The 26426-nt window shown below is 44.1% G+C and overlaps 1 protein-coding gene across 3 annotated transcripts in view; it reads right to left on the reverse strand.

Moving 5' to 3' along the window:
- FGFR3 (fibroblast growth factor receptor 3) overlaps positions 1-26426 on the reverse strand; it is a 147667-nt gene that overhangs the window by 76287 nt on the left and 44954 nt on the right. For all 3 annotated transcript variants that reach the window (XM_082265535.1, XM_082265534.1, XM_082265533.1), the window contains exons 2-3: positions 12472-12735; positions 3422-3475 (exon numbers count right to left, since the gene is read on the reverse strand). In XM_082265535.1, the coding sequence (XP_082121661.1) occupies positions 3422-3475; positions 12472-12735 (318 nt within the window). The remainder of the gene's footprint in view (positions 1-3421; positions 3476-12471; positions 12736-26426) is intronic.

A 26426-nucleotide genomic window follows, 5' to 3' on the forward strand; every position in this document is an offset into this window, starting at 1 on the left:
TATACCAACAGATTTATTTATCAGCAAAGGTTTAATAACACTCAAAAGGGGGCCTGTCAGACAATTCTGCAAAGTTCTACCATTTAAGCAGATAGGCCAAAACACGTTGCCCTCCATTTTAAATAGAATGGGGAAGAACCAAGGCCCAGGCACAAAAGAGATCCTGGGCTGGGCAAAACTCAAAGATGGGATCGCAAGGAGGACAAAGAAAATACAATGTCACTATCTCAGTGGGTGAACCAGGGGTGCCACTGTTCTGGCCAACGTGCAAGGGAGTGAGGCTGCCAGAACCAGATGGGTGGCGCTGGAAGTGACGTTCCGTCTGGTCCGCAACCGGAAGTGCGTGACTTCCGGTCAGGAACTTCCTGTGTGTGGAACGCACGCCGAGAGCGGCGCCACACGAGTTCACTGTACACGCTTATATATTATATTCGCTTGTGAGTATCCATTTGACCTTTTTTATGGCAATAAATTGGTTTAAACTTACTTCACCATGTATGGCCATCTTTTCATTTAATGGTGGAAGCGGAAGCGGACCCATTTAACCTTGAAGGCTGCATAGGAGAAGTTTTGGTTTCAAAAGATCCCGGGCCAGTGTGCAATAATTTCCAAGGTCTTTTTATATCGGCAATCTGGTGAGTGGGGAACCGTGAGGGGCACCTTATCACTTTGCAAGCACTTTGATTACTTGGCACCTTATTTGGATCACACTAAGGACTTTTCTTCTCAAGCACTGAATATTTACTTGGACTTATTTACAATCACTTATGTGGATTTATGCACTTTATAATTTATTGCATATATGATCATTTCAGCACTTAGCACTTTATGTTTATGATAATTTGATATATAGCTAAATAGTATTGGAGCTAGCGCTGCATAAATTAGTTTACATCATATTCCCTAAGATTTTCTTAGCGTTTGCAGCAGCTGCACACATTTACACTTTTATACACATTTTTTCACAGAATAACCACACGTTGTGTAGCGCGGGCATAATTTTGTTTTTTCAAATTACTTTTCATGTATGACTGGAGTGTTGCTTTAAAGAGGAACTAAACCCATAGATTTAACAGTTAAAAAAAAAAAAAAAGTTACATTCCCGACGCGCCAAGAATGTAATTGTCACATTACTAGTGCTTTCAACCAAACTATCAATTGCTGGTTTCATAGCGGATCACATGTGCAGCACCATGGCGGTTGAAGAACATACAGAGGCCAAGATGGCAACTTCCTTGGCGGAAAATGATAGGAGGGTTTAGATCTGCTTTAAAAGGACTGGTTATTCAATATAGGAAATCTACCATTCTTACAATCACCAGTTGTACAATTTATAACTTTGCATGTAGAAAAGCAGAATCACGACAACACACAGTAGACCAAAACCAAGGAAAAACACATTGGGCTTCACTATTCCTATTCCACGGCAGGAATATCGGAGGCTGAAAAGCATTATAGAAACCGTAATCCCAAAAAAACAAACAGATTGTCAGTGCGAAGATCACTGTGTGAAACGTTATACCAACAATATTCTCATGGGAACTGCAAGAGCTGGCAAGTTTATTTTATGCTTGTACCCATAACAAGAGAAGCTTTCACAGCAATTTTACACCAATCCTGATACATCATCCATAAAATCACCACGTAGAAAAGAAAAAAAAAAAATGAAAATAAACCCCCAATATGTCGTGGCCAGTTTGCAGAGCCATAATGTCAGTACTCCTGATCACCTCTTGCATCGCCAATGCCACCCCAAGAGTTATCTACAATGATCTACGGTACCCAATGTAACCAATGTATGCCCCCTACCGTACCCAATGTAACCAATGTATGCCCCCTACCGTACCCAATGTAACCAATGTATGCCCCCTACCGTACCCAATATAACCAATGTGTGCCCCCTTCCCACCTCCAATGTGATCATGCTTGGCTTGGCCACTGGCTGCTAAGACACAGAGCACGGCCTGCCTTGTGGGAAAACAAAGAGGTCAGATGTTCCCCCCTTATCTGAACGTATTTAATATTAGAGAAATCCATAGATTTAACCATTAAAAAAATAAAAAATAAAAGTTACATTCCACGAGCTGGGAATGTAACGGCCACATTGGTTGTGCTCTCAGCTTACTTTAAAGCCATCCAATGACTGGTGTCATAACTGATCACATGGGCAGCACCATGGTAGTTGAAAATCAAATGGGGGCGAAGATGGCAGCTTCCTTGCCTGAAAACGATAGGAGGGTATATTTCCGCTTTAAGAATTTAAATTTGGCAACAGCGGGGTGGCTGGCAAGGCACTGGAGAATCTTATTCCAAGTCGTTATTTTTTAACTGACAGATTTGCTCATTAAAATTTTCTCATTAAAATGAGTTCAAATACTCATTACCAATGTAAACAGTTTACTGTGGTGCCGGTTACCCAAGGAGTCATTGGAAGGATGAGAACGCCACAAAGCTGGAGTCAGGTCCAGTAACAAATTTATTGTTCAAAAAAGGCAATGCATTCCAGGGGCTTAAAATTCCCTCTTCATCCGGGCTCGTTTGCTGGCAGTGGGTTCAAACTTACTGGACAACTTTAAAACGACACGACACTGATATTATGAGATCCAGGTTGGCAGCTAATCTGGATTCAAAGCTAGTCTGAATAGGGTACCATTAAAACAGCAGCTTCACTAACCTTATCCCTCACTACTCCTCTCTGAGATCAATACCCCAAAGACACTTTCCCTCGGTGTTCCGTCACAGGGCCATCTTACCGAATGGGCACGCTGGGCAGTTGCCCGGGGGGCCCCACCTGCCCAGTGACCCAGCCCAAGCACCAGCCCAGCATTAGTCCTGATTCTCGTGTGCATCCCACCGCTGAACTTAGTAGGTGGCAAGTGCCTCTCGGGCCACTTGGGCCTTAGAGGGGGAACCCACAACTGCAGGAATGGCTGTTTGCCTCCATGGGAACAGGCACACACAGGACAGTTGAGTCTGACTCCCATCCGTGTGTGTGTTCACCGGACCCAGCCGCTGAACTTGGAAGCGGCCCTTAAGCCTTAAACCTTATCAATAATTTGCATTTTTATTCTCGTGGGTGATTGTGTAGGCGGGGCCCCAGTGCACTGCATTGCCCGGGGCCCTTTAATGCTCTTAGGATGGCACTGCTCCGTCAGACATAAGCACTGTAATGTTATTGCCTACAATGCTGGATGGACCAGCAGTCCTGCACTGTAAGCGAGGACGCAGAGGGACCCCCCCACAACCCGGAGCATTGTAGGGAAGAGCAGAGGCTCTGGCTAAGTAATAGGGTAAACGAAAAGTTCAAGTTTTCAAAGACACATCCAGCTCTTAAAAAAAAAAAAACAAATGGAATTATTAAAAATGCTTTTGAGTGTGTAAACCCATATACTGTATATTTCCATTGCAAAAGAACACTCACCCCTTTCCTCCGCTTCCTCGTCATCATCCTCATCATCACCAGACGATGGCATGTCTGCAAAAAAAATAAAAGAATAACCTTTTATAAAGCGGCAGACGTCATCCAGAGGCTTTCACAAATGATTTTCATATCTCTACCATAAAAGCAATACTCTACAAATCATGCCCATTAAAGAGCAAAAGCACTTCTTGCCAGGATTTAGCGCATTTGGACTGAAAGTAGAACTCCAATCAAAATAATTGAATTATGAAAGAACAAATATAGCTTTTGCTGCAATAAAAGAAAAAAAAAAAAAAAACCTCCAATCTAAAAGAGGTCTTCTGCCACTTGAGGTTTCTAGTTTTTCAGGCCGAATGATGTACGGTATCATTCAACTCACTTCATTTTAAAGCCCAGGCTGTCATGGAGCGGTCAGCTCTCTGCCCCGTTTTCTGACAGCTCAGCAAGCTTTATAAATGTATCACTTTGAACGGCTGTAAAGAGAAGAGAAGGCTGCAGATAGACAAATACAACTTATCTAGTTGGATTTGTTTCATCTATGGGTATCACCTGAGGGCAGTCCGTTCACAGGGAATAGGTGAGAGTTTACAAGGGCTTGTTCACACTAGTGGTAGAGGGGTGGTAAAATTAGTGGTTGAGCCACATGTTACTGCCCCTCAACTGCTCCCCCTTTAGGGCCAGAGGTGTACACATGCCACTGCAACAATGCTTTGCAGCCGCAGAAGGAACTATACCCTGTTGCCTGTGGTGGGCATTTAAGTGAATAGGACCTTTCTGCAAGTGCCCTGAAAACCTGTGCAGTCCAGGGTTAGAGGGGTTAAAGCAGGCAGTTAGGAGGTAATACATCGCCTGTCAAATGCTCTATGAGGAGTGATCTAAATGCAGATCGCTCTTCAGAGACCAAAGCAAGCGTGAACGAGCCCATATTTCAACTTTTACATTTTTTATTACTACTACATAACTATTAAAATGTCCCCCCCCCCCCCACCCATATTTACTTGAACCAGTTTTCCGTAAATGGCGTGCTGGACGCTAATGCTTTTTTCTAGACTGAGCATTTACAGGCTAGGATTAAAGCTTGCATCTGCAATGTTTGCTGTACAGAATTAGCAACTCATTTACCGATTTTAAACTTGCTGCTTAACATGTTCCTGATACTATCGCAATCAAAGAGGGCGAGCGTCTGGTGTTCAGTGGTACCTGAAGGAAGATGCCATTCAGAATTCTTTTGTGAATCGAACGAGAAAAAAAAAAAAAAAAAGCAGCCATGCTTTAAAAGAGTATTTAACATATCAAAGGCTGAAGAAGAGCAGAGCCATGCTGAAAAAGAGGAACGCACAGAGCTCTCGGCTGGCACAATACTACAGCCGACATTAAAATATTCTGATATCTTTATAAAAGTAATTGTGCGGAATCATCTCCAATGCCTCTTAGTAATTTCATCGAGTTTCCTGCGGCAGGAGATGTGAAGGAAACACTCGGAAACACTTTTATCCCTATACATAATGTATGCCTGCACTACAGAGCTCTAGAGGGGGCGAACATCAACGCAGGGAAACACAGCTTGCTTGGAAATGAGAAAATGGACTTTTGGTGGAAAGAAATCTGGGTAAAAAGTTATTTTTCTCCATGAATACGTGTCATTTATCTCAGCAGCGATGGCATATTTGTAGTGAAACCATTAATCAGAAATTATTCATTTAGAAGCGGGGAAGGGAGGTCTCACAGTGTGCAATAAGTCACGGAAAGGTTGGAAAACTCATATGTCAGTTAGCAGCAGGAAATGGTTACCATTCACAAAAAGATAAGCCAGTTTAAAAGAGCAAAATTAAATATTGAAACAGTCTGCAAGAATCATTTGAGAGATCTTATTAATTACCTAATAATCCCTACCTATCTGGGAGCCCTCCATGTAGTAATGTGTAAAAGGTCCAACAATGCTTTTCTGTGCGCAAAAGTACACAAAGACCTTTTTCACATATGGCGCCACCTGCTGGATACATGTTTGGGGAAGATTGTATAAACCACTTTACCACCGGAGGATTTTGCTGTCTTACGTCTGGGCCACTTTTTGCGATTCGGCACTGTGCGAATTTAACTGACAATTGCGCGGTCGTGCAAAGCCGTAACCAAACAAAATTTACGTCTTTTTTTTTCCACAAACAGAGCTTTCTTTTGGTGGTATTTGATCACCTGTGCGATTTTTACTTTTTGCGCTATAAACAAAAAAAGAGCGGAGAGAGAGAGAGAGCAAGAGAGAGAGAGCAAGAGAGAGAGAGCAAGAGAGAGCGCAAGAGAGAGAGCGCAAGAGAGAGAGAGCGAGCGAGAGAGCGAGCGAAAGAGCGAGAGAAAGAGCGAGAGAGAGAGCGAGAGAGAAAAGGGAGGAGAGAGAGAAAAGGGAGGAGAGAGAGGATCAACCAGGTTTTTGCTCATAGTGAGTATGAACAGCATGCAATACACCATTTATTGATGGTTTTATATGATGTGGGTTTAGTGACACTTTCATTAAATCAGACATACAGTCTAAAGCTAGGCATACACGAAGTTCTATCAATCCTCCCATTTACGCTAAACAGTGTGGGTGGAAGAATCTTTCCTGCCACCTATTGTGTTCAAACAGCCGTCAGCCAAGGCTGTCAGAATACCTGAACAGTAAGCGTATCCTGCACTAACCGAGCACAGAGACCTGTCTAAGCTCTATCTGTGCCACCTGTGCCAGTTTCGATTTCAGAGAAAAAAATAGAAACTATGGCAGTTTTCCAAATAGAAAACCACCACAGATTCCTGCCAGGTGCAACCTTGCTGTACGGGAAGTGAACTTTCAGCAGACCAATCAAACCCTCCTCTGCCCATGCAGAGATTACACTACACAAGCAGAGCATGCAGGGTTCAGCTCTCCTCCTCCATCTGCTCTAGGCTGAGGGGGGGACAGCTGTGAGATTGGAGCATGCAGCTCCAGCTCACCATTCCCTGTGCTGTGTTTGTCTAAGCCACAGAACTTTTTGCTCCCAATTAAACAAAGGGGCTTGCACTCCTTTTGGCATTTAGGAGCAGCATCTGCTCCATTTTTTACATTGAGCCCCCGCTTCCCACTTTATGCTGTGCAAATTGGGGCGAATTTAAAGCGGTACACGGTGCGAATTCCCATTGCAATTTGTTTTTCATCGCAATGTGAATTCTGCTTAGCATGTGCAGTTTCAATGCAAATTTAGTGCAAATTTGTAAGGAGAGCGGTCACATCTGCAATTTTATTTTCTATAAAATCAAGGTGTAAAAAAAAAAAAAAAAAAAAGAAAAAGTTGCAGTGATGTGAACACTGTACTGCAATTTAAATCCGGTCCTACAGAAGTCTATGGAGCTGAAATTTCGCACTGAACCGCAGTAAACTCATACATTAGCCATTTTTGAACCGGATCAAATTCGCACCACATATATGTGAACAGCCTTCATTAGAAATGGAAATTTCCAAGCTCAACTTACCGACCAGCCTGCGACCAACCGAAATGACCTGTCCAACAGTATTTTAAAAACGGGTTCTAGGGTGCCTTGCCAGGGCTCTGTGGCTTGCGCATGTATTTGCAAATGTGTGCAACTAAAGCCTCGTACACACGCACCGATTGTTGGCCATGAATTTTCGGCCAACGTCCGATCGGCCGATTGTCGGCTTGTTAGTATGATGCTTCCAACAACTGACTGCGACTTTTCGACCGAACAAAATCTGGTGTGCATGCTATAAAATTTTTGTTGGCCGTCAGCAGAACGGCCGATTGTTCGTCAGTCAGTACAGATTTCGGCAGACAAAAATCAGATGAGCAAGACTGGGCATGCTCAGAGATGAAAAAACACACGGAAAGTAAACCAGAACATGACATCAGTTCTGAAGTTGGTTTTTGTTGGCCGATTAAATTTGTGTGCAGTCTAGGCACATTTCAACCAACACAACAACACTGGACAAAAGACGGCCGATCGGTCGGCCAACAATCGGTGCGTGTGTACGAGGCTCTAACCTCTGTTTTTAACGCATACTGTTGGACAGGTCAATTTGGATGGTCGCAGGCTGGTTGGTAAGTATAGCTTGGAAATGTCTTTTTTTTGTTCATATGTGCTGCCTTTCCAATGCTCCTTGCTGCATTGACCAGGTGAGGGCAGTACCCACTTTCTTGTACTATGAATAATGGCACTTTTCCACTGTAGTTACTGGCTTGTACCGGCTCGGCTCTACTCGGCCCTGCTTGGCCCGGTTTGCTTTTCCACTGCTGGTACCGCATGGTATAGTGTCGGAACGGTTCGGTACGGTACGGTATAGGTTTGCTTTTCCACTAAAGTAGTACTAAAGTTAAGTGGGTGGGATAACAACGGGGTGGGTGGGATTCTCTGACCAATCAGTGGCTAGTAGTGACTGCATGCAAAGGATTGTGGGATATGGTACCAGTTTGGTACCTGTTGGAACCACAATCGAGTAGGTACTGTTTTTTCAGAGCCGTACCGTACCGTACCGTTCGGTTCCATGCAGTGGAAAAGCAAACCTATACCGTACCATACCGAACCGTTCCGACCCTATACCATGCGGTACCAGCAGTGGAAAAGCACAAAAGCGTGCCGAACCGGTACGGTTCCATGCAGTGGAAAAGCGCCATTAGATTGTCTAGGCAATGCACTGACACCTTTGCTGCCATAGTGCTATAGGCTGGGTGTTCAGTGTGTCCCTGTTCTTTTAAGAAGGGGTGGGCTCCCTTCAGGTTTATCTGCCCTACACCTGCCCATTTAAATGCATGAGCTTCCATTGTTGGGAGACTCACAGAAATTAGAGTTTAGGTCCACAGAAATTGGGGTGCCTTGCCAGGGCTCTGTGGCTTATGCATGCATTTGCAAATGTGTGCAACTAACCCCTGTTTTTAATGCATACTGTTGGACAGGTCCATTCGGTTGGTCACAGGCTGGTCGGTAAGTTGAGCTTGGTTTTTTCTCACATACAAATTTTCCTAAAGTTCAGCTTTAAATTTTGTAAAAGCACTGCAAAAATTTGGTGAATGGAGTCAGCAATCTAGAGGCGGAGAGGAACTGATCCAATACTTCTTAAGTTAAACTAAGTAAATAAACTCCTTTTTAAAGAGTTGATTTTGGGTGTTTTTGAAGGAAATTCCTGGCAAAAAGTTCTCAAAATTAAAAGAAAATAAAATACAAAAAAAAAAAAAAAGAGTGACCAAGAGCAAGATCAACAAACACTCAGGTCCAGCCTTTGTGCTTCAGCGTGGTATCAGGGTAAGGGGCAGAGAGAATAAGAGATTTGATCCTTTAAAAACGTCCAGATTATTACTCTTCCCACTATCAAAACATTTTATCACTTTACCACCTCTCCGAATCCACAGCTGTTTTCTATTCCAAGTCCTACCAGCTGCACGATTCCAGCCCCACAACTTGCCCCCTTGATCTTTAAAGCATTTTAATGCAATTTTATAGACACAAACACATTTTAGGAGCTCAGAAGAAGTCCTCGGGACCCTTCTCCTGTTACTATTTTACTAGAGTAAGTAGGTGGCGGACTTGGCGAGGGGGGGAAACCACTCCAAAGTCCAAATGCCTCTCTGACTATTTAAATTGATGTGACCTCCAAATGTCTCCTGGAATTTCAAATAAGACGTGATTAAGATCAGATGTATAAGAAGGTGGCAGAGAAGGGGGGCAGCCCGATTCCTTTGTTTCAGCTTCCTTTAATTTGGGCTACAGACAGAGACTTGCAGTGAGGTCAGGCTTACATCTCACCAGGTTTCCATGTGACTTACGCTAGGGAAAGGCGTTCAGCTGGTGAAGAGTTTGTGAGCATTCGTTGTGCAAATAACAAAGATTGGGTTGATTCCCCAGTTAACCCAGCTGGATTTAATAATTAATTGCACGCTCTGCTAATTGCCATCTAATTATGTGATGATAATTAACTCCTCATGGCATACTGGTGTCCGCACTGCGTTAAGGATAAGGAATGCTGTGAACAACTTAAATTTATGTTTCAGCACTTAACAGGTCAACTCACGTAGGAATTGGTAATTACAAGGTAGATATAAATGGGTGAGTATGCATATGCGTATATAGCCACGTGCTGTGGTTGATGTATTAAAGCTAAAACCAGCCAATCAATTTTGAAGCAGAGCTCTGAGCATATACACAGTTTAAAAAAAAAAAAAAGGAAGGGATTTTGCATTAAAGAGGTTGTAAACCCTTTTTTTTTTTTTTTTCTCTCTTTTTCACCCTGAAAGACAAACACATAATGAGCTAGTATGCATCGCATACTAGCTCATTATGAAATACCTTAGAACGAGCCCACGCCGTGCCGCCCACTTAGCTGTATGACGGGCGACATGTCCAGTCGCCCGTCTTCCGGGATTGCGGCATCCGGCCATCCGATTGGCCGGAGCCGCGGTGACGTCACTCCCGACGGTCACGGCACGGAGTTCTGAAGGAACGGTACCAGCGGCCGTTCCTTCAGAGCGCATGTGCCAGTGACGTCACTGGATGCATCCAAGTTAAATATCTCCTAAACGGTGCATGTTTAGGAGATATTTACAGTACCTATAGGTAAGCCTTATCATAGGCTTACCTATAGGTACAAGTGTCAGAGGAGGGTTTACTTCCTCTTTAAGTTCTGATCAAGCTCTATTGTATTTTGCTCAGTAATCAGAATACATCAGGCTTTCGGGCACTGGGAGCTGTTTAGAAGTAGGTGTTTAGTCAGCTTAGATGGACATAACAGGGAGGAACTAAAAAGGGAGGAACATAAAAGCCCATCAGGAGATGATGAACTTTTATGCTGGTACAAAGCTACAACATGTAACAGCAGAATCCCAATGTTATTCACAGGATCCATGTCTAGGAAGAGTGTGGGGTTAGATGCAGCATTGTGTGGCAGGCAGGAAACACACAGAACCCAATTTCAGACAATAACCGTGTGTTGTAGAACAGTTTGGCAAAAGAGTCCCAGCGGCTAGCACACCCAACCAGAGCTACTTACAACTGAGAGGTGAACCCACAAGATGCAGAATGGAAGATGTCAAAAGTGTGTGCCACAGAGGAGCAGAATGTGGCCTAGTCAGTCCACACCCAAAATGGAAGGCCTTCTAAAAAGGTAGACATAGTCCCTGCACTGTCTCTTCTTCTCTGGAACCTGTCCCTATCTCTAGTACAGTCCACGACAGACTGGGTTCTTTTACCTAAGATAGCCACTTGCAAAAAGAGTGCCAAGCTGGGGAGCAGGAGTCTTAAAATTGACTCTGCCTGACCCAAGATGGTCGCCAGAGTCACATGGGGCATCAGCATCTAATCGGATGGCTGCCTCCCAATGACTGAGGAAATCAGAGGAATCAAGTTCAAGTACCCCCTGCAATGCAGAACACAGACTGCACCTGCCTACTAGAGTGTCAAGATACTTGTATAGTGTATTGGCAAGACAAGCAATACCAGCATCTGCAAAATTGGGGACATGGACGAGAGAGAGAGAGAAGAAAAAGAGAGAAGAAAAAGAGAGAAGAAAAAAAGAGAGAAGAAAAAGAGAGAGAGAGAGAGAGAAGAGAGAAGAAAGAGAGAGAGAAGAGAGAAGAAAGAGAGAGAGAAGAAAGAGAGAGAGAAGAGAGAAGAAAGAGAGAGAGAAGAAAGTGAGAGAGAGAAGAAAGTGAGAGAGAGAAGAAAGAGAGAGAGAAGAAAGAGAGAGAGGAGAGAAGAAAGAGAGAGAGAGAGGAGAGAAGAAAGAGAGAGAGAGAAGAGAGAAGAAAGAGAGAGAGAGAAGAGAGAAGAAAGAGAGAGAGAGAAGAGAGAAGAAAGAGAGAGAGAAGAGAGAAGAAAGAGAGAGAGAAGAGAGAAGAAAGAGAGAGAGAAGAGAGAAGAAAGAGAGAGAGAAGAGAGAAGAAAGAGAGAGAGAAGAGAGAAGAAAGAGAGAGAGAAGAGAGAAGAAAGAGAGAGAGAAGAGAGAAGAAAGAGAGAGAGAAGAGAGAAGAAAGAGAGAGAGAAGAGAGAAGAAAGAGAGAGAGAAGAGAGAAGAAAGAGAGAGAGAAGAGAGAAGAAAGAGAGAGAGAAGAAAGAGAGAGAAGAGAGAAGAAAGAGAGAGAAGAGAGAAGAAAGAGAGAGAAGAGAGAAGAAAGAGGAGAGAAGAAAGAGAGGAGAGAAGAAAGAGAGGAGAGAAGAAAGAGAGGAGAGAAGAAAGAGAGGAGAGAAGAAAGAGAGGAGAGAAGAAAGAGAGGAGAGAAGAAAGAGAGGAGAGAAGAAAGAGAGGAGAGAAGAAAGAGAGGAGAGAAGAAAGAGAGGAGAGAAGAAAGAGAGGAGAGAAGAAAGAGAGGAGAGAAGAAAGAGAGGAGAGAAGAAAGAGAGAGAGAAGAAAGAGAGAGAGAAGAAAGAGAGAGAGAGAAGAAAGAGAGAGAGAGAAGAAAGAGAGAGAGAGAAGAAAGAGAGAGAGAGAAGAAAGAGAGAGAGAGAAGAAAGAGAGAGAGAGAAGAAAGAGAGAGAGAGAAGAAAGAGAGAGAGAAGAAAGAGAAAGAGAAAGTGAAAGAGAAAGAGAGAGAAGAAAGAGAGAGAGAGAGAGAGAGAGAGAGACAGAGAGAGAGAGAGAAAATAAAAAATTAGGAGCCAAGTGTCAGTTGAGTAGTAGATGCATTCAATTAGGTACAGTCACTGGGCATTCGGGCATCCACTTGTGCTGTGGCGGTCTGAATACATAAGCCAGTATTGGGAGGTTCCTCCATCCATTCTGTTCAGAGTGGAAGGGGGAATTGAGAAATCTGTATATAGCTAGAAGTAGGATAAAATCACATCAATATGAGTGATCTAAATGATCAGGCCGTACGTAACTCAAGAGGAGAACAACCCACTCCTACTCAAAACTATTATTGGCTGGCCAGAGTGTGGTCTTCAACTTCTCTGCCCATTCTATCATCAGTGACCAACAGGCAAGAACTTCTAACCTTAGAATGACTACTGGGAAAAAAGAAAACATCGCTCTGTTCCCAACATCAGATTTTACCAACCTGCTGAGAATAATCTATTCAATAAATAAAAGGCTATTTGCTTACCGGCTACTTTGATAGTAAAGTTCCGCAGAATCTCTCCAGAACGTAGCAATGTACAGCTATAAATCCCAGAGTCATCATAGGAAACATTGGTGATCTTCAGCAGGTTCTGTCTTGTGTGCGTTTGGTTGCTAGACTTCACTACAATCCCATCTTTCAACCATAAAATTGGCATAGGGGGGGTCTCCACAGTACATGACAGCTCGATGGTTTCTCCAACTCCGTACATGAGCTCATCAAGAGGGGTCAGCTCTCCTGTGAGGTAATCTGCAAAAACATTAAACATATATCAGAATATACAGCCAACTGGATGTACAGGCATAAACAAATGTCTACATGACAAGAGTTAAGGGACAGAGAAGAAAAAAAAAAATGTATCCCAACTGGTTAGAAGTAATACTGCTTCTATAGATCCCTTAAATTGTTGCACAATAATTTTTGCGCAAACCAATCAAAATACACTTATTGCAATTTTTTTTTACCAAAAATATGCAGCAGAATACAAATTGGCCTAAAAGAATGAAAAATGTTATTTTTTGGGGAATATATATATTTTTTTCCCAGAATTGTCACTCTTTTTTGTTTAGAGCGCAAAAAAAAAAAAAAAAAAAAAAAAAAAAATGCACAGGTGATCAAATACCACCAAACGAAAACTGGGAAGAAAAGGTCATCCATTTTATTTGGGTACAGTGTCGCACGACTGCGCAATTGTCTGTTAAAGTAACGCAGTGCAGAATTGAAAAAAATGGCCTGGTCATTTAAGGGGGGCAAATCCTTCCGTTCCAGAAGGGGTTAATATTTAATACTGGTAATATATTTAGGTAAAATGTGCAATGACATTACAGCCTATAGAGTTTACAGTTTTTTTGTATTTTAAAGTTGGACTTCTGTTTGTCAAAAATAAATTTTTATTTGTTTATGAAACTTGACTTATAAAGATGTTATATATCACAATGGCAAAAACTGTGTCTGTTTAATCCTTAATACCAGAAATATTAACATATTAGGAGAATATAATTTGTTTGGAAATCCTAGAGAAATGTTTAAATAATGCATTACAATTTACCTAAACCCATTCAGTTTGTAGTCGACTAAAATATGACAAAAACAATTCAGATGACTAAAATAAGGCTAAAACTGCATTTTAGTCAAAAGACAAACTAAAACTAAATCGAAAATTGCTGCCAAAATTAACACTGGAAGAGAGTTCAGATGAATTGTAATTAATTGTAAAGTCACTCTTTGCCATGAAATAAACTTAATCCCATAAACATTTCCACTGCATTTGTGAAGAAGGCTTCAGGGCACCCAAGAAAGTCCAGCAAGCACCAGGACCATCTCCTATAGTTAATTTCGCTGTTGGATTGGGGCACCACCATTGCAGAGTTTTCTCAGAAATGGCAACAGACAGGTGTGAGCATCTGCATGCACAGTGAGGAGAAGACTTTTGGAGGATGGCCGGGTGTCAAGATAGGCATCAAAGAAGCCATTTCTCTCTAGGAAAAACATCAGGGACAGACTGATTTTCTGCAAAAGGTACAGGGGTTAGACTGCTGAGGACTGGGGTAAAAGGCACTTTCTCTGATGAATCCTCTTTCTGATTGTTTGCGGCATCCGGAAAAAAACCTTGCTGGAAGAAGTAAAGGTGAGCGCTACCATCAGTCCTGTGTCATGCTAACAGTAAAGCATCCTTTCATGTTCCCAGACCTTAATCCCATTGGGAACCTGTAGCCAATCCTTGGTCCATGGTCAGGAAACTTCCTAGACCTTAATCCCATTGAGAACTTGTAGTCAATCCTTGGTCCATGGTCAGGAAACTTCCTAGACCATAATCCCATTGAGAACTTGTAGTCAATCCTTAAGTCCTGGTTCACACTGGAACAACGTCTTAGCCGCCTGACAAGTCGCGCTCCATTCAATGCAATGGAACCGTACTATTCGGAGCAACTCAAGTCGCTCCGACTTAGAAAAAGGTTCCTGCTCTACTTTGGGGGCGACTTGCATTGACTTCCATTAGAGAAGTCGTTTGCAAGCCTCGCTGAAGTCGCGCTGCACGGGCGGCTTCAGAGTTTGAAGCCGCCCCAGTGGGAACCCAGCCTAAGAGGCAGGTGAACAAACCCCCCCCCCCTCCTGACAAACTTCAAGCACTGATTATGCAAGGATGGGCTGCCATCAGTCAGGATGTGGCCCAGAAGTCAACTGCCAGCATGCCAGGGAGAATTGTGGAGGTCTTGAAAAAGAAGGGTCAGCACTGCATAAACATAATGTAATGGTCCAAAGAAAAAAAAGCCTTTGATGCTTATGAAATGCTTGTAATTATATTTCAGTATACCATAGTAACATCTGACAAAAAGATCTAAAACACTGAAGCAGCAGACTTTGTGAAAATTATTATTTGTGCCATTCTCAAAACTTTTGGCCCGGGCTGTAGTCTAAGAAGCATTCATACTACGGATCGACCGATTATCGGCAAAGCCAATATGCACTTTCCCCGACATATCAGAATCGGCCCCAGAGGTTACTGATATTGCCGATATTTCGGGAAAGTGCTGTACCAGAGTGATGCCTGCAGCTAGAGGCACTGATTGGGTCTCATGCAAAAACCCGGAAGTGATTTTATGACATCACTTCCGGGTACTGGTGCCAGATTCCAAAAAATTACAGTGTTTTGAATGCTTTTAAAGAGGAAGTAAAGTCCCCCAAAAAAACCGAGAAAAAAAAAGCCCTGTAAAGAGAAAGGCATAATGAGCTAGTATGCATCGCATACTAGCTCATTATGTAGTACTTACCTTAAAACGAAGCCCCGCCGTGCCGCCACCTCAGCGACAGGACGGCGACATGTCCGGCCGTCCTGCTTCTGGGTTCGCGTCCTCCGGCCATCTGATTGGCCGGAGGCGCGATTACATCACTCCCGCGACTGCGCGCGGGAGCCGCCGTTCACGGCACTGAGCTCTGAAGGAACGGCATGGGTGGCCGTTCCTTCAGAGCGCCTGCGCCGATGACGTCATCGGCAGTATGCACTCTAAATATCTCCTAAACGGTGCAAGTTTGGGAGATATTTATAGCACCTATAGGTAAGCCTTAATATAGGCTTACCTATAGGTAAAAGTTTGTGAGGTGGGTTTACAACCTCTTAAGTGCAGAGGAGGGCTTTGGGGTCTTTAATGGTGCTTTTCCACTGCATAGAACCGTACCGGCTTGGCACGCTTTTGTGCTTTTCCACTGCGGTACCGCATGGTATAGGGTCGGAACGGTTCGGTACGGTACGGTATAGGTTTGCTTTTCCACTGCATGGAACCGAACGGTACGGTACGGCTCTGAAAAAACAGTACCTACTCGATTGTGGTTCCAACAGGTACCATATCCCACAATCCTTTGCATGCAGTCACTACTAGCCACTGATTGGTCAGAGAATCACACCCACCCCGTTGTTATCCCACCCACTTAACTTTAGTACTACTTTAGTGGAAAAGCAAACCTATACCGTACCGTACCGAACCGGACCGTTCCGACACTATACCATGCGGTACCGCAGTGGAAAAGCAAACCAGGCCAAGCAGGGCCGAGTAGAGCCGAGCCGGTACTAGCCGGTACTTGCAGTGGAAAAGTGCCATTAGACCCCCAGATCCCTCCACAAGAGTACCTGTCAAGAAAAAAAACAAATGTACAAAAATATCGGCGCATATCGGCCAATACCAGTATCTGCAACGAAATACCGATATCAGTCGATCACTAATTCATACCTCCAGTGATCTCATGGATGGTTATAATTTCTGTATGTAGAAATAGTGAACAGGGAGAGCTTTTCTACTCTAGTACGGCTCTCAAATGACAGCAAGAGAAAGGAAAACAAAGCAAGAGGTTACATTTGCAAACTTGCGTGGTTTGCAAGGATGTTACTAAACAAAGCTAGGGAGTTCAGAAAAAAAAAAAAAAAAAACGGGGGGGGGGGGGGGTCCGTTCTTTAACACCCCTAGTGATTAATATTTTGGGTCTTCATTGCCTGTCCCTGCCACATCTCCACTATGAAAGAATTCCACTCAGAAATTCCACAGAGGTCTCATCGTACGTTCCCGGGACTCAGAAAGGACTCAGGCGCAGCACCACATGCCTCTCAGCTTAAAACTCAAATTTGGCAAGCAAGCCGCTTCAAAGCCTCAGTCAAAACACATGCTTCATTTTAATTAAGTTTCTTAGTTTGAAAGGAGGGGGGGGGTTCTTTTCAAGTTATTGTAATGCAAACTACTAAAACACTTCAATTTACATATTTAATTAAATATTTTACAGCACGCATTAGGAAAAAAAAAGAAAACACTTTACGTCACGACCCGACCCGAGTCGAGAGAGAGTCCTAAAAAGCGGAGGAAATATTGAACCAATTTTTGGGTTATTTACACAAGGCCCCGTATGGTTATTTTAGCTGAATTTCTGACCTTGCTATTAAAATGAACGAGAGAGCAATTTTGAAAACTCAAAATAAACAGCAAAGCTGCAAAATGCGAGCGAGATTTATACTCCGGCTTCTGCTTCCTGTCAAAGGCTTCTGTCAGGACACGATATTTAGACAATTCCAACGCTGCAAACCTGCCCAGAAGGCCTTGTCAGCATAACACCCCTTAGGATCAGCCTTGTCAGGATAATTATACGGGTGATAAACAGTTTTTCACTGCTAAATGCCCAATTTTCTTTTCATCCTGACAGGACAAAAACGAAGAGAAAGAGCCAAGACTTCTCCGAACATCTAGAAAGAATTCTGCACCTCGTCCTAAGCCCGCGGCCCGTATCTACAGGTACAGGTATGAGCAACTTCATCACAAGCTGTGTGTCATACTTTGCTACAATTACTCCATAGAGCTGACATTCTGCTAGAATCGGCAGTGCACCATTGGAAACGCATAATGGGTATTAGTGGAAGAACAATCGCATTTAGAGCTGAAGTTTAATCTGCTTAGAATTTTGCTAAGATCCTTCCTCATGTCAACATGCCAATACATTTTTAAATAAAACCCTTCATTTTCCTGACATACCTTAATTTGGACCCAGGGATGACATCATTGGGTCTCTGTGCTTCTCAATGCAATGCACACAGATCATGGCTGGTGGGGAGGGCAAAAGTACAGAGCTACCCTAGGTAGCCCTCAGCTCCAGTGCAAGCAGTGGGCTGACACTTGGGAGGAGTTATGCAAATATTAACATGCCTTTATTAGTGGATGTCAGTCTGGAGGGGTGGGCATTTCTAGGTAGGCCGTAATTGCTGGCAGACCCACCCTATGTAACACCGACATTTAACATTCATTCCCTGTGATTTTAAAAACTGAAATACAATTGATGAAAGAGACAGGAAAGGGCTAGATCAGTGGTCTCCAAACTGCAGCCATTTAGACACTATTCCTGACACCAATGATGGGGCATTATATCTACCACTGACACCATCGATGGGGCACTATTCCTCCTGCTAAAACCAATGATGGAGCATTATACCTACCACTGACACCATTGATGGGGTATTATTCCTCCTGCTAAAACCAATGATGGTGCATTATACCTACCACTGACACCATCGATGGGGCACTATTCCTCTTTTTGAAACCAATGATGGAGCATTATACCTACCACTGACACCATCGATGGGGCACTATTCCTCCTGCTAAAACCAATGATGGAGCATTATACCTACCACTGACAGCATCGATGGGGCACTATTCCTCCTGCTAAAACCAATGATGGAGCATTATACCTACCACTGACACCATTGATGGGGTATTATTCCTCCTGCTAAAACCAATGATGGGGCATTATACCTACCACTGACACCATCGATGGGGCACTATTCCTCTTTTTAAAACCAATGATGGAGCATTATACCTACCACTGACACCATTGATGGGGCACTATTCCTCCTGCTAAAACCAATGATGGGACATTATACCTACCAGTGACACCATCAATGGGGCACTATTCCTCCTGCTAAAACCAATGATGGGACATTATACCTACCACTGACACCATCGATGGGGCACTATTCCTCCTGCTAAAACCAATGATGGAGCATTATACCTACCACTGACACCATTGATGGGGTACTATTCCTCCTGCTAAAACCAATGATGGGGTATTATACCTACCACTGACACCATCAATGGGGCACTATTCCTCCTGCTAAAACCAAAATAAGTCCTTGTCCCTTTTGTGGTTTGGCTTGTGCAAAAAAAAAAAAAAGTTTGTGTTCACAGATGCATGGGGGTGCAATCATCAATTAATGGCACCGCCAAATGTCTGCTAAGGGGAGTCTGGTTGTGTGCGTGTCTGGAAAGAGTGCAATTATGTGCGTGTTTCTGACACGCACAAGGTATGAACCTAGCCTAAATCAGGCTAATCTCATTTTCTGCTAAAACTTTTAAGCGCCATTCAAACACTTGCTGGCAAGCAATATAAACCAAAAAGCAAACCTGAAAAACAAAAAACCTTTTCACTGACCACAAAGCCAATCATCTCTCTAGATGAAGATTTTGAAGTCTGATAGAATGCTGGGAAAAAAAAAAAAAAAATCTAATAAAATGACAATAAACGTGATAGTGACCCTGTAGGCATGGTACTGGTAGGAAGTTCCTTCTTGGATTGGAAGTAGGTAGGCAGATATATTCATAAGTAAATTATGTGTATTTAGTTAATGGCCCCTGCTGCCTTTCTATCCCCCCGGGGTACTGAGAGGGTCAAATGCTGGCAGGTGGAAGAACAGCTGGACTAAGCAGCAGGCCCTGGGCAGCAGATCAGTCATGTTGTGACAACTTTGTTCAAATCGAACTGGACCCCACCAGCTAGAGCCCAGCAGAGAAGAGGAGGGAGGAATCGCTGCCTCCAGCATCAAAGACAGCTTCATTACCCAAAGATTAAGCTGGGCCATGTGCAGGCATTGTGGGGAAAATATGGAGGACAGCACAATTCTGCTAAAAAATGAACAAGTGCTATGTTATATTAGAAGCAATTACTTACTATAAAAGCGGAGCTCCAGGTTTGGTTTTTACGGCTGGTCCACCTTGGACCAACATACTGTATGTATACAAACTCCATCCCTGTGGAACCAGTGTGGAAGTAGAAAATCTTTATCTCACAAATAATTTATTGTGAACCCATAAATGTCCCAAGTAGCATACCCAATGTTTCAGGACCATGCCTGTTTATCAAGGTATAAAAAGGAAACCTGTGTGCTCCTGAAATGTTGGTGCCATCCATGTATCACCAAAGCACCCTCTAACCAATGAGGTTGAATACAAATTGGTGTTGGACTGGTCTACATTCTGCATAGAGATTCTAACCCTTAGGGTCCATTCACAACAGCAGCACATGTTATGCTCCCTCCAATGCGTGTTGTCTAGGGGTGGTGCAATGCGTTGTTACAATGCATCACAGTTTGATTTTTGAAAACTTTATTGAAATGTCTCAAAATAACATTTCATTCATTTGGATTCTCTGTAAAAAGTTGAGACGCGGATCACGTTGCATAAAAATGCATCATGTTGTACACCAACAATTGCCTTGTCTATGAACTTGGCAATGCTGTTCAACACAAGGTGTAAATGGGCCTGATTACAGTTATAATTCCAAAAACATGTACATAGCGTGTCCAAGCTACAGCCCGCGGGCAAAATCCAGCCCACTGTAAGTTTTTTCTCCAACCCCCAGCTAGGCTCAGTGGCCTCTCACACAAGTTTTCCAGTCAGCCTACAATCTCCGTTTCTCTCCAACATCCACACCCCCCAATCTCCATCACAGCTATTATTGTACCATTGGACCCGCGGCATCCTAACAACCAATCACATGCTTGCCCCGGCATTCACTGGAGGATGTCACTTCCACCATCCAGACCTAATATAAGGGGGGACCTGATCGGAACACTGATATAGGGCGGGAATCTAATGTAAGAGGCGACTCCAATGTAAGAGTGGACTTTGATGTAGGGGGAACTCTGAGCCCCCGTTCACACTGGGGCGACCTGGTCGCCTCACAGGTCGCCTGCCATACAGAAGCTATGGACCCGTTCTAATAGGAGCGACACAAGTCGCTCCGACTTAGAAAAAGGGTCCGGAGCTTCTTTGGGGCGACCCAGAGCGACCTGCATAGACTTCAATGTTATGAAGTCCGTGCCGGCAGCTCAGAGGTCGCGGGGCGAGCAGCGCGCCACGACCTGTGAGGTCGCCCGGCAAAGTCGGGTCGCTGCAATGTGAACGGGGCCTGATAGGCATGTGTTTATTTGAAATGTATTTGCTTTGTTTTAATGAAGTTCTCTCTCTGTTGCTCAAAAGAACTTATTCATTCATTTAAATTTTATTAATTATAAATCAGAATTTTTAATTGCTTGTGAATATTTATATAATATACACTGCAGTCCTTATAAAGTTTGGGCTCTTGTACAACATTACCAGTACTATTAAAGTTAAAACTACATACACATTCATACACATATATATTTGATATTTTTCTTGATGAATGGCAGCATTTTGAATAACTAAGTTATCTAAACCCAAAAAAAAGTCTTGACTATACATTTAAATCACTTAATAACCATCATATATTATCATATCCTAACATCATATTAAATATATATTCACTAATATATCAGGTTAGCTCCAGCATGGTAACGTAATTTCAAAAGTAATTAGTTATCTAAACCCAAAAACAAAAATGTAATATACTGCAGCTTACTAGTCCGTAGATATATCAAATACCAGCCAGCACAAGAAAAGCGTACGGAACGCTATCAGCTCACAAGATTTACAGCAAAGGATATATATATATATATATATATTTATTTATTTATTTTTTTAACTTCTCAGATGCAACAAAATGCTTCCAATGGTATTAACTGACCAAACAAAATCATTTTTAGGTTTTACATACACTTTAATGCTTTGGTTTTGCTGTGCTGGAGTCCTGTGTACAGGACACCATCTGCATCCAGTTTCTATATACTCTCCCTGCGATTTTGTTGGTCTTTTTTGGTCTCTCCGGAAATGCAAAACGAAATGTTATTTTAATTAGTTTGCATGCAAATTGTCCTAATGATTGAAAGCTCTGCTGGGGATAGGGGCACAGACTGATGGGAATGGTCAATGGATTTGGTTTTAAAGCTACATATTTTTGAGCAGAATTTAAGAAAAATAATAAAAAAAATAAAATAAAAGCTACTGATATAAAATACAAATATTACTGCATATATTATTGCTAATATTACTAAAACATACCGTTCTCTACAACATCTGGGAGAGCTCAGCCATAGCGTTCCATATACGCAATATTTGCCTTAGCAAACGTTTTAATGGGTTCTACATGGCTGACCCCTAATGCTTTCTCTTGCCAATTAGCACATGGGTCTTCCCTGGGTCATCAGCATCCTGGTATAGAGCCAAACTCAGCATGCGTAAAGGCGGGAAGAGGCTCAAGTGGTTTGTTGATAAAACAAGACATGGCTTGGTGAGCAAGGCCTTTTTTTTCTCTTCTTTGCTTAAAGCAAGAAGATAAGGAGCACTTGTGGCATGGTCTGCACAAAGGAGGCGTGACCACAAGATTGGCTGAGCTTACAAAGGATGCTTAGCAAGGGCTGCACAAACAGACAGCTGTATTCAAGGACACCAATTCATGGACGCATGCTCCTGGAAGTCCGCGCAGAGAGGCCTAACCTAGCAAATGAAACACGTGTACATTTACTAATGACAGTCAAAGGACCAAGCTGTCACACAACTAAAGGCAAACTATTATGTATTCAGTGAGAAATTATTCCTCATTAGTTTTAAAAAGTTTTCATAAAAAGGTTTTCTTTTTTTTTTTTTTTTTTACAAGTGTGCCCTCTAATGCCCTGGTGCCAAACATTCTGCCCAAGTGCCACCTGCAGCCCTTGGTACATGGTATGTGACCATTGGGTATCAGCAGTGTTTTCCCTGCTTAGGAACTTACCTGTGCACTAGATTTACCTTTGTTAGTTTAATGGTTTTATTGTATTCACTTTTTTATGCATCGCCACCCCCCGATGTTTTATAACAGATCTTACAGGAGTATTAGTAGACATAGTGCCAATCATTTTTGATGTAGGACCACCACTTTGTAATGCTGTAGTGGACGTCTGGACATGATCCCTAGCATGTTCACAGCCGCTGCCCGCCTACTGCAGCTGCTTCCCAGCCTCTGCCCGCCTACTGCAGCTGCTCCCCAGCCTCTGCCCGCCTACTGCAGCTGCTCCCCAGCCTCTGTCCGCCTACTGCAGCTCATCCCCAGCCTCTGCCCGCCTACTGCAGCTCCTCCCCAGCCTCTGCAGCTCATCCCCAGCCTCTGCCCGCCTACTGTAACTCATCCCCAGCCTCTGCCCGCCTACTGCAGCTCCTCCCCAGCCTCTGCCCGCCTACTGCAGCTCATCCCCAGCCTCTGCCCGCCTACTGTAAATCATCCCCAGCCTCTGCCCGCCTACTGCAGCTCCTCCCCAGCCTCTGCCCGCCTACTGCAACTGCTCCCCAGCCTCTGCCGGCCTACTGCAGCTCCTCCCAAGCCTCTGCCCGCCTACTGCAGCTCCTCCCAAGCCTCTGCCCGCCTACTGCAGCTCCTCCCAAGCCTCTGCCCGCCTACTGCAGCTCCTCCCAAGCCTCTGCCCGCCTACTGCAGCTCCTCCCCAGCCTCTGCCCGCCTACTGCAGCTCATCCCCAGCCTCATGGGTTAGAGAGGGTTAGAGAGGCTGGATTCACCCCTTTTTTTTGGATAGTGTAGGACCCACTGATAATGGGATACTTTGACGCAGTGGTGGGCTTGAGCACGATATGGCCATATGGTGGGACTAAATCCCCATTTTTATTTATGGATTGTCTCCATATTTGATAGTCATTTCTTTTGCATGTGTGCGCTATTCTTTTTTAACATACATGTTGCTTGGTCCATAGCTGCACTGGCTTTAGATATACATGTTCAGGGTTTGCTCCCCCAATTTTTTGCTTGTTTATTACATCCCCAGCCTCTGCCCGCCTACAGCAGCTCATCCCCAGCCTCTGCCCGCCTACTGCAGCTCATCCCCAGCCTCTGCAGCTCATCCCCAGCCTCTGCCCGCCTACTGCAGCTCATCCCCAGCCTCTGCCCGCCTACTGCAGCTCATCCCCAGCCTCTGCCCGCCTACTGCAGCTCATCCCCAGCCTCTGCCCGCCTACAGCAGCTCATCCCCAGCCTCTGCCCGCCTACAGCAGCTCATCCCCAGCCTCTGCCCGCCTACTGCAGCTCATCCCCAGCCTCTGCCCGCCTACTGCAGCTCATCGCCAGCCTCTGCCCGCCTACTGCAGCTCATCGCCAGCCTCTGCCCGCCTACTGCAGCTCATCGCCAGCCTCTGCCCGCCTACTGCAGCTCATCGCCAGCCTCTGCCCGCCTACTGCAGCTCATCCCCAGCCTCTGCCCGCCTACTGCAGCTCATCCCCAGCCTCTGCCCGCCTACTGCAGCTCAGCCTCTGCCCGCCTACAGCAGCTCAGCCTCTGCCCGCCTACAGCAGCTCAGCCTCTGCCCGCCTACAGCAGCTCAGCCTCTGCCCGCCTACTGCAGCTCAGCCTCTGCCCGCCTACTGCAGCTCATCCCCAGCCTCTGCCCGCCTACTGCAGCTCATCCCCAGCCTCTGCCCGCCTACTGCAGCTCATCCCCAGCCTCCGCCCGCCTACTGCAGCTCATCCCCAGCTTGAGCCAAATGCAAGGATGCAGAAGTAGTACAAAAACATCTACAGGTCCTAACTTAACTGTGTGTTCAGAGCCATATTCCTGCACCCACACGCCTGTCAAATTAGGACCTGTGGCTGTGTTCATACACTTGCTGCTTCCCCATAGCGCAACATAGGCTGCCTGCACACAGCTCCAGTCATAATAATAATAATAAAAAAAAAAAAACACTGATTCACACTGTACAGGCTACATGTGCATGAGCTCCGATACCCCTTACACACGCACACAAACACAGCTTTATTTCTTAATTCAATAGTTTTTCCTTTTAGATTAAGCAGAAAGTGTGTGTCAGTTACTTAGGGTTTTTGTCTGCTAATATTCATAGTTTTATAAATAATTTTAATTTTGGGGGGGGGGGGGGGGGGGCTGTACGGGTGCTATGATTTCTAACAGCAGCCCTGATGGCAAATAAGATGATTTAGTTATGAAATCTAGACGCAGCGCGCAGTTTGATCTCATAAGTAAGCTCCATCCGGAAGCCTCTTCTCACAGGGACAGGAATAGGGAAAGTAAAAGACTTTCCCCCAGTGAAGTCTCTAGGCCTCGGGGTTAATATATTTACTGGCCATATTGAATATCCGTAAAATGCTACCAGTTCTATTCAGTATTATGCACATTAGCTCAGATGTGTTCTTCAAATAAACATGGCTTTTTTTTTTTTTTTTTTTTAGGGGGCAGGAGAGGAAATGAAGATAAATGTACATGTCTTTCTTCAAAGAAAGGGGGACCGGACAAAACAACAGCACGTCCTCACATTGAAGGCAATAAAAAGGAGCTCTTTAAACCCTTCAGACCCAGACAGGAAGAAAAATAAAATTTTACATTTGGATTCATTTTTCTCCTAGTGTTTTGCTGCAAGACCCCCTTTCCTAACAGACTAATTGCACCTCATTTACTGCTACTAATGGGAAAAGCCATATTAAAAAAGGGGGGCAAAGCTGCCATTTTTGAAAGGGCTAAAAATTAATAATAAATAAAATATTAAGAGCCGGTTCACACTGGGGCGACTTGTCAGGCGACCTGGTCGCCTGACAAGTCGCCTGCCATAGATTAGCACAGGACCCGTTCTAATAGGAGCGACACAAGTCGCTCCGGCTTAGAAAAAAGGTCCTGAGCTACTTGGGGCGATCTGGAGCGACCTGCATTGACTTGAATGATATGAAGTCTGTGCCTGCCGCTCCGAGGTCGCGGTGCGAGCTGCGCACCGCGACTTCACAGGTCGCCCGGCAAAGTCGAGTCGCACCTATGTGAACCGGCTCGAAGTTGGCTCATCCTTTGCAGCTATTACAGCTTCAACTCTTTTGGGAAGGCCGTCCACAAGGTTTAGGAGGGTGTTTATGGGAATGCTTGACCATTCTTCCAGAAGCGCATTTGTGAGGTCAGGCACCGATGTTGGACGAGTCCTGGCTCACAATTCTTCCCAAAGGTGTTCTATCGGGTTGAGTTTAGGACTCTGAGCAGGCCAGTCAAGTTCTTGCACTCCAAACTCGCTCATCCATGTCTTTATGGACCTTGATTTGTGTACTGGTCCAAATCATTTGGTGGGAGGTGGGATTATGGTGTGGGGTTGTTTTTAGGGGTTTGACTTGGCCCCTTTGTTCCTTAAGGCATCAGCATACCAAGACATTTTGGACAATTTCATGCTCCCAACTTTGTGGGAACAGTTTGGGGTTGGCCCCTTCCTAGTCCAACATGACTGCACACCAGTGCACAAAGCAAGGTCCGTGAAGACATGGATGAGCGAGTTTGGAGTGGAGAAACTTGACTGGCCTGTGCAGAGTTCTGAACTAACATTTGCACTTGCGTTTCTGGAAGAATGGTCAAACATTCCCATAGACACTCCTAAACCTTGTGGACAGCCTTCCCAGAAGAGTTGAAGCGGTTTTAAAAATATATTTCTCACTCTCATCACCAGTCCTATCATCAGTCCTATTAGGTACCATTTCAATAGCTTGGTTTTACTTTACATACATATAGCTAGGAGCAGTACGATTGAGAGAAAATATCATAAGGATTTTATGAAATTATTTTATGAAAAGAAAAAAAAAAAAAAAAAAACAACAGCAAATCACAAATACACAAGCTACTGTATTTTCTGGCGTATAAGACTACTTTTGAACCTCAAAAAAATCCCCCAAAAATGGGGGGGGGGGGGTCGTCTTATACCCCGAGTATAATATCTCCAAGGTTCCCTAAGTATAAGTATTTCCGGTAGATGTA

This window comes from Pelophylax lessonae (assembly GCF_965119305.1).
Source record: "Pelophylax lessonae genome assembly, chromosome: 1".
Taxonomy (NCBI): Eukaryota; Metazoa; Chordata; class Amphibia; order Anura; family Ranidae; genus Pelophylax; species Pelophylax lessonae.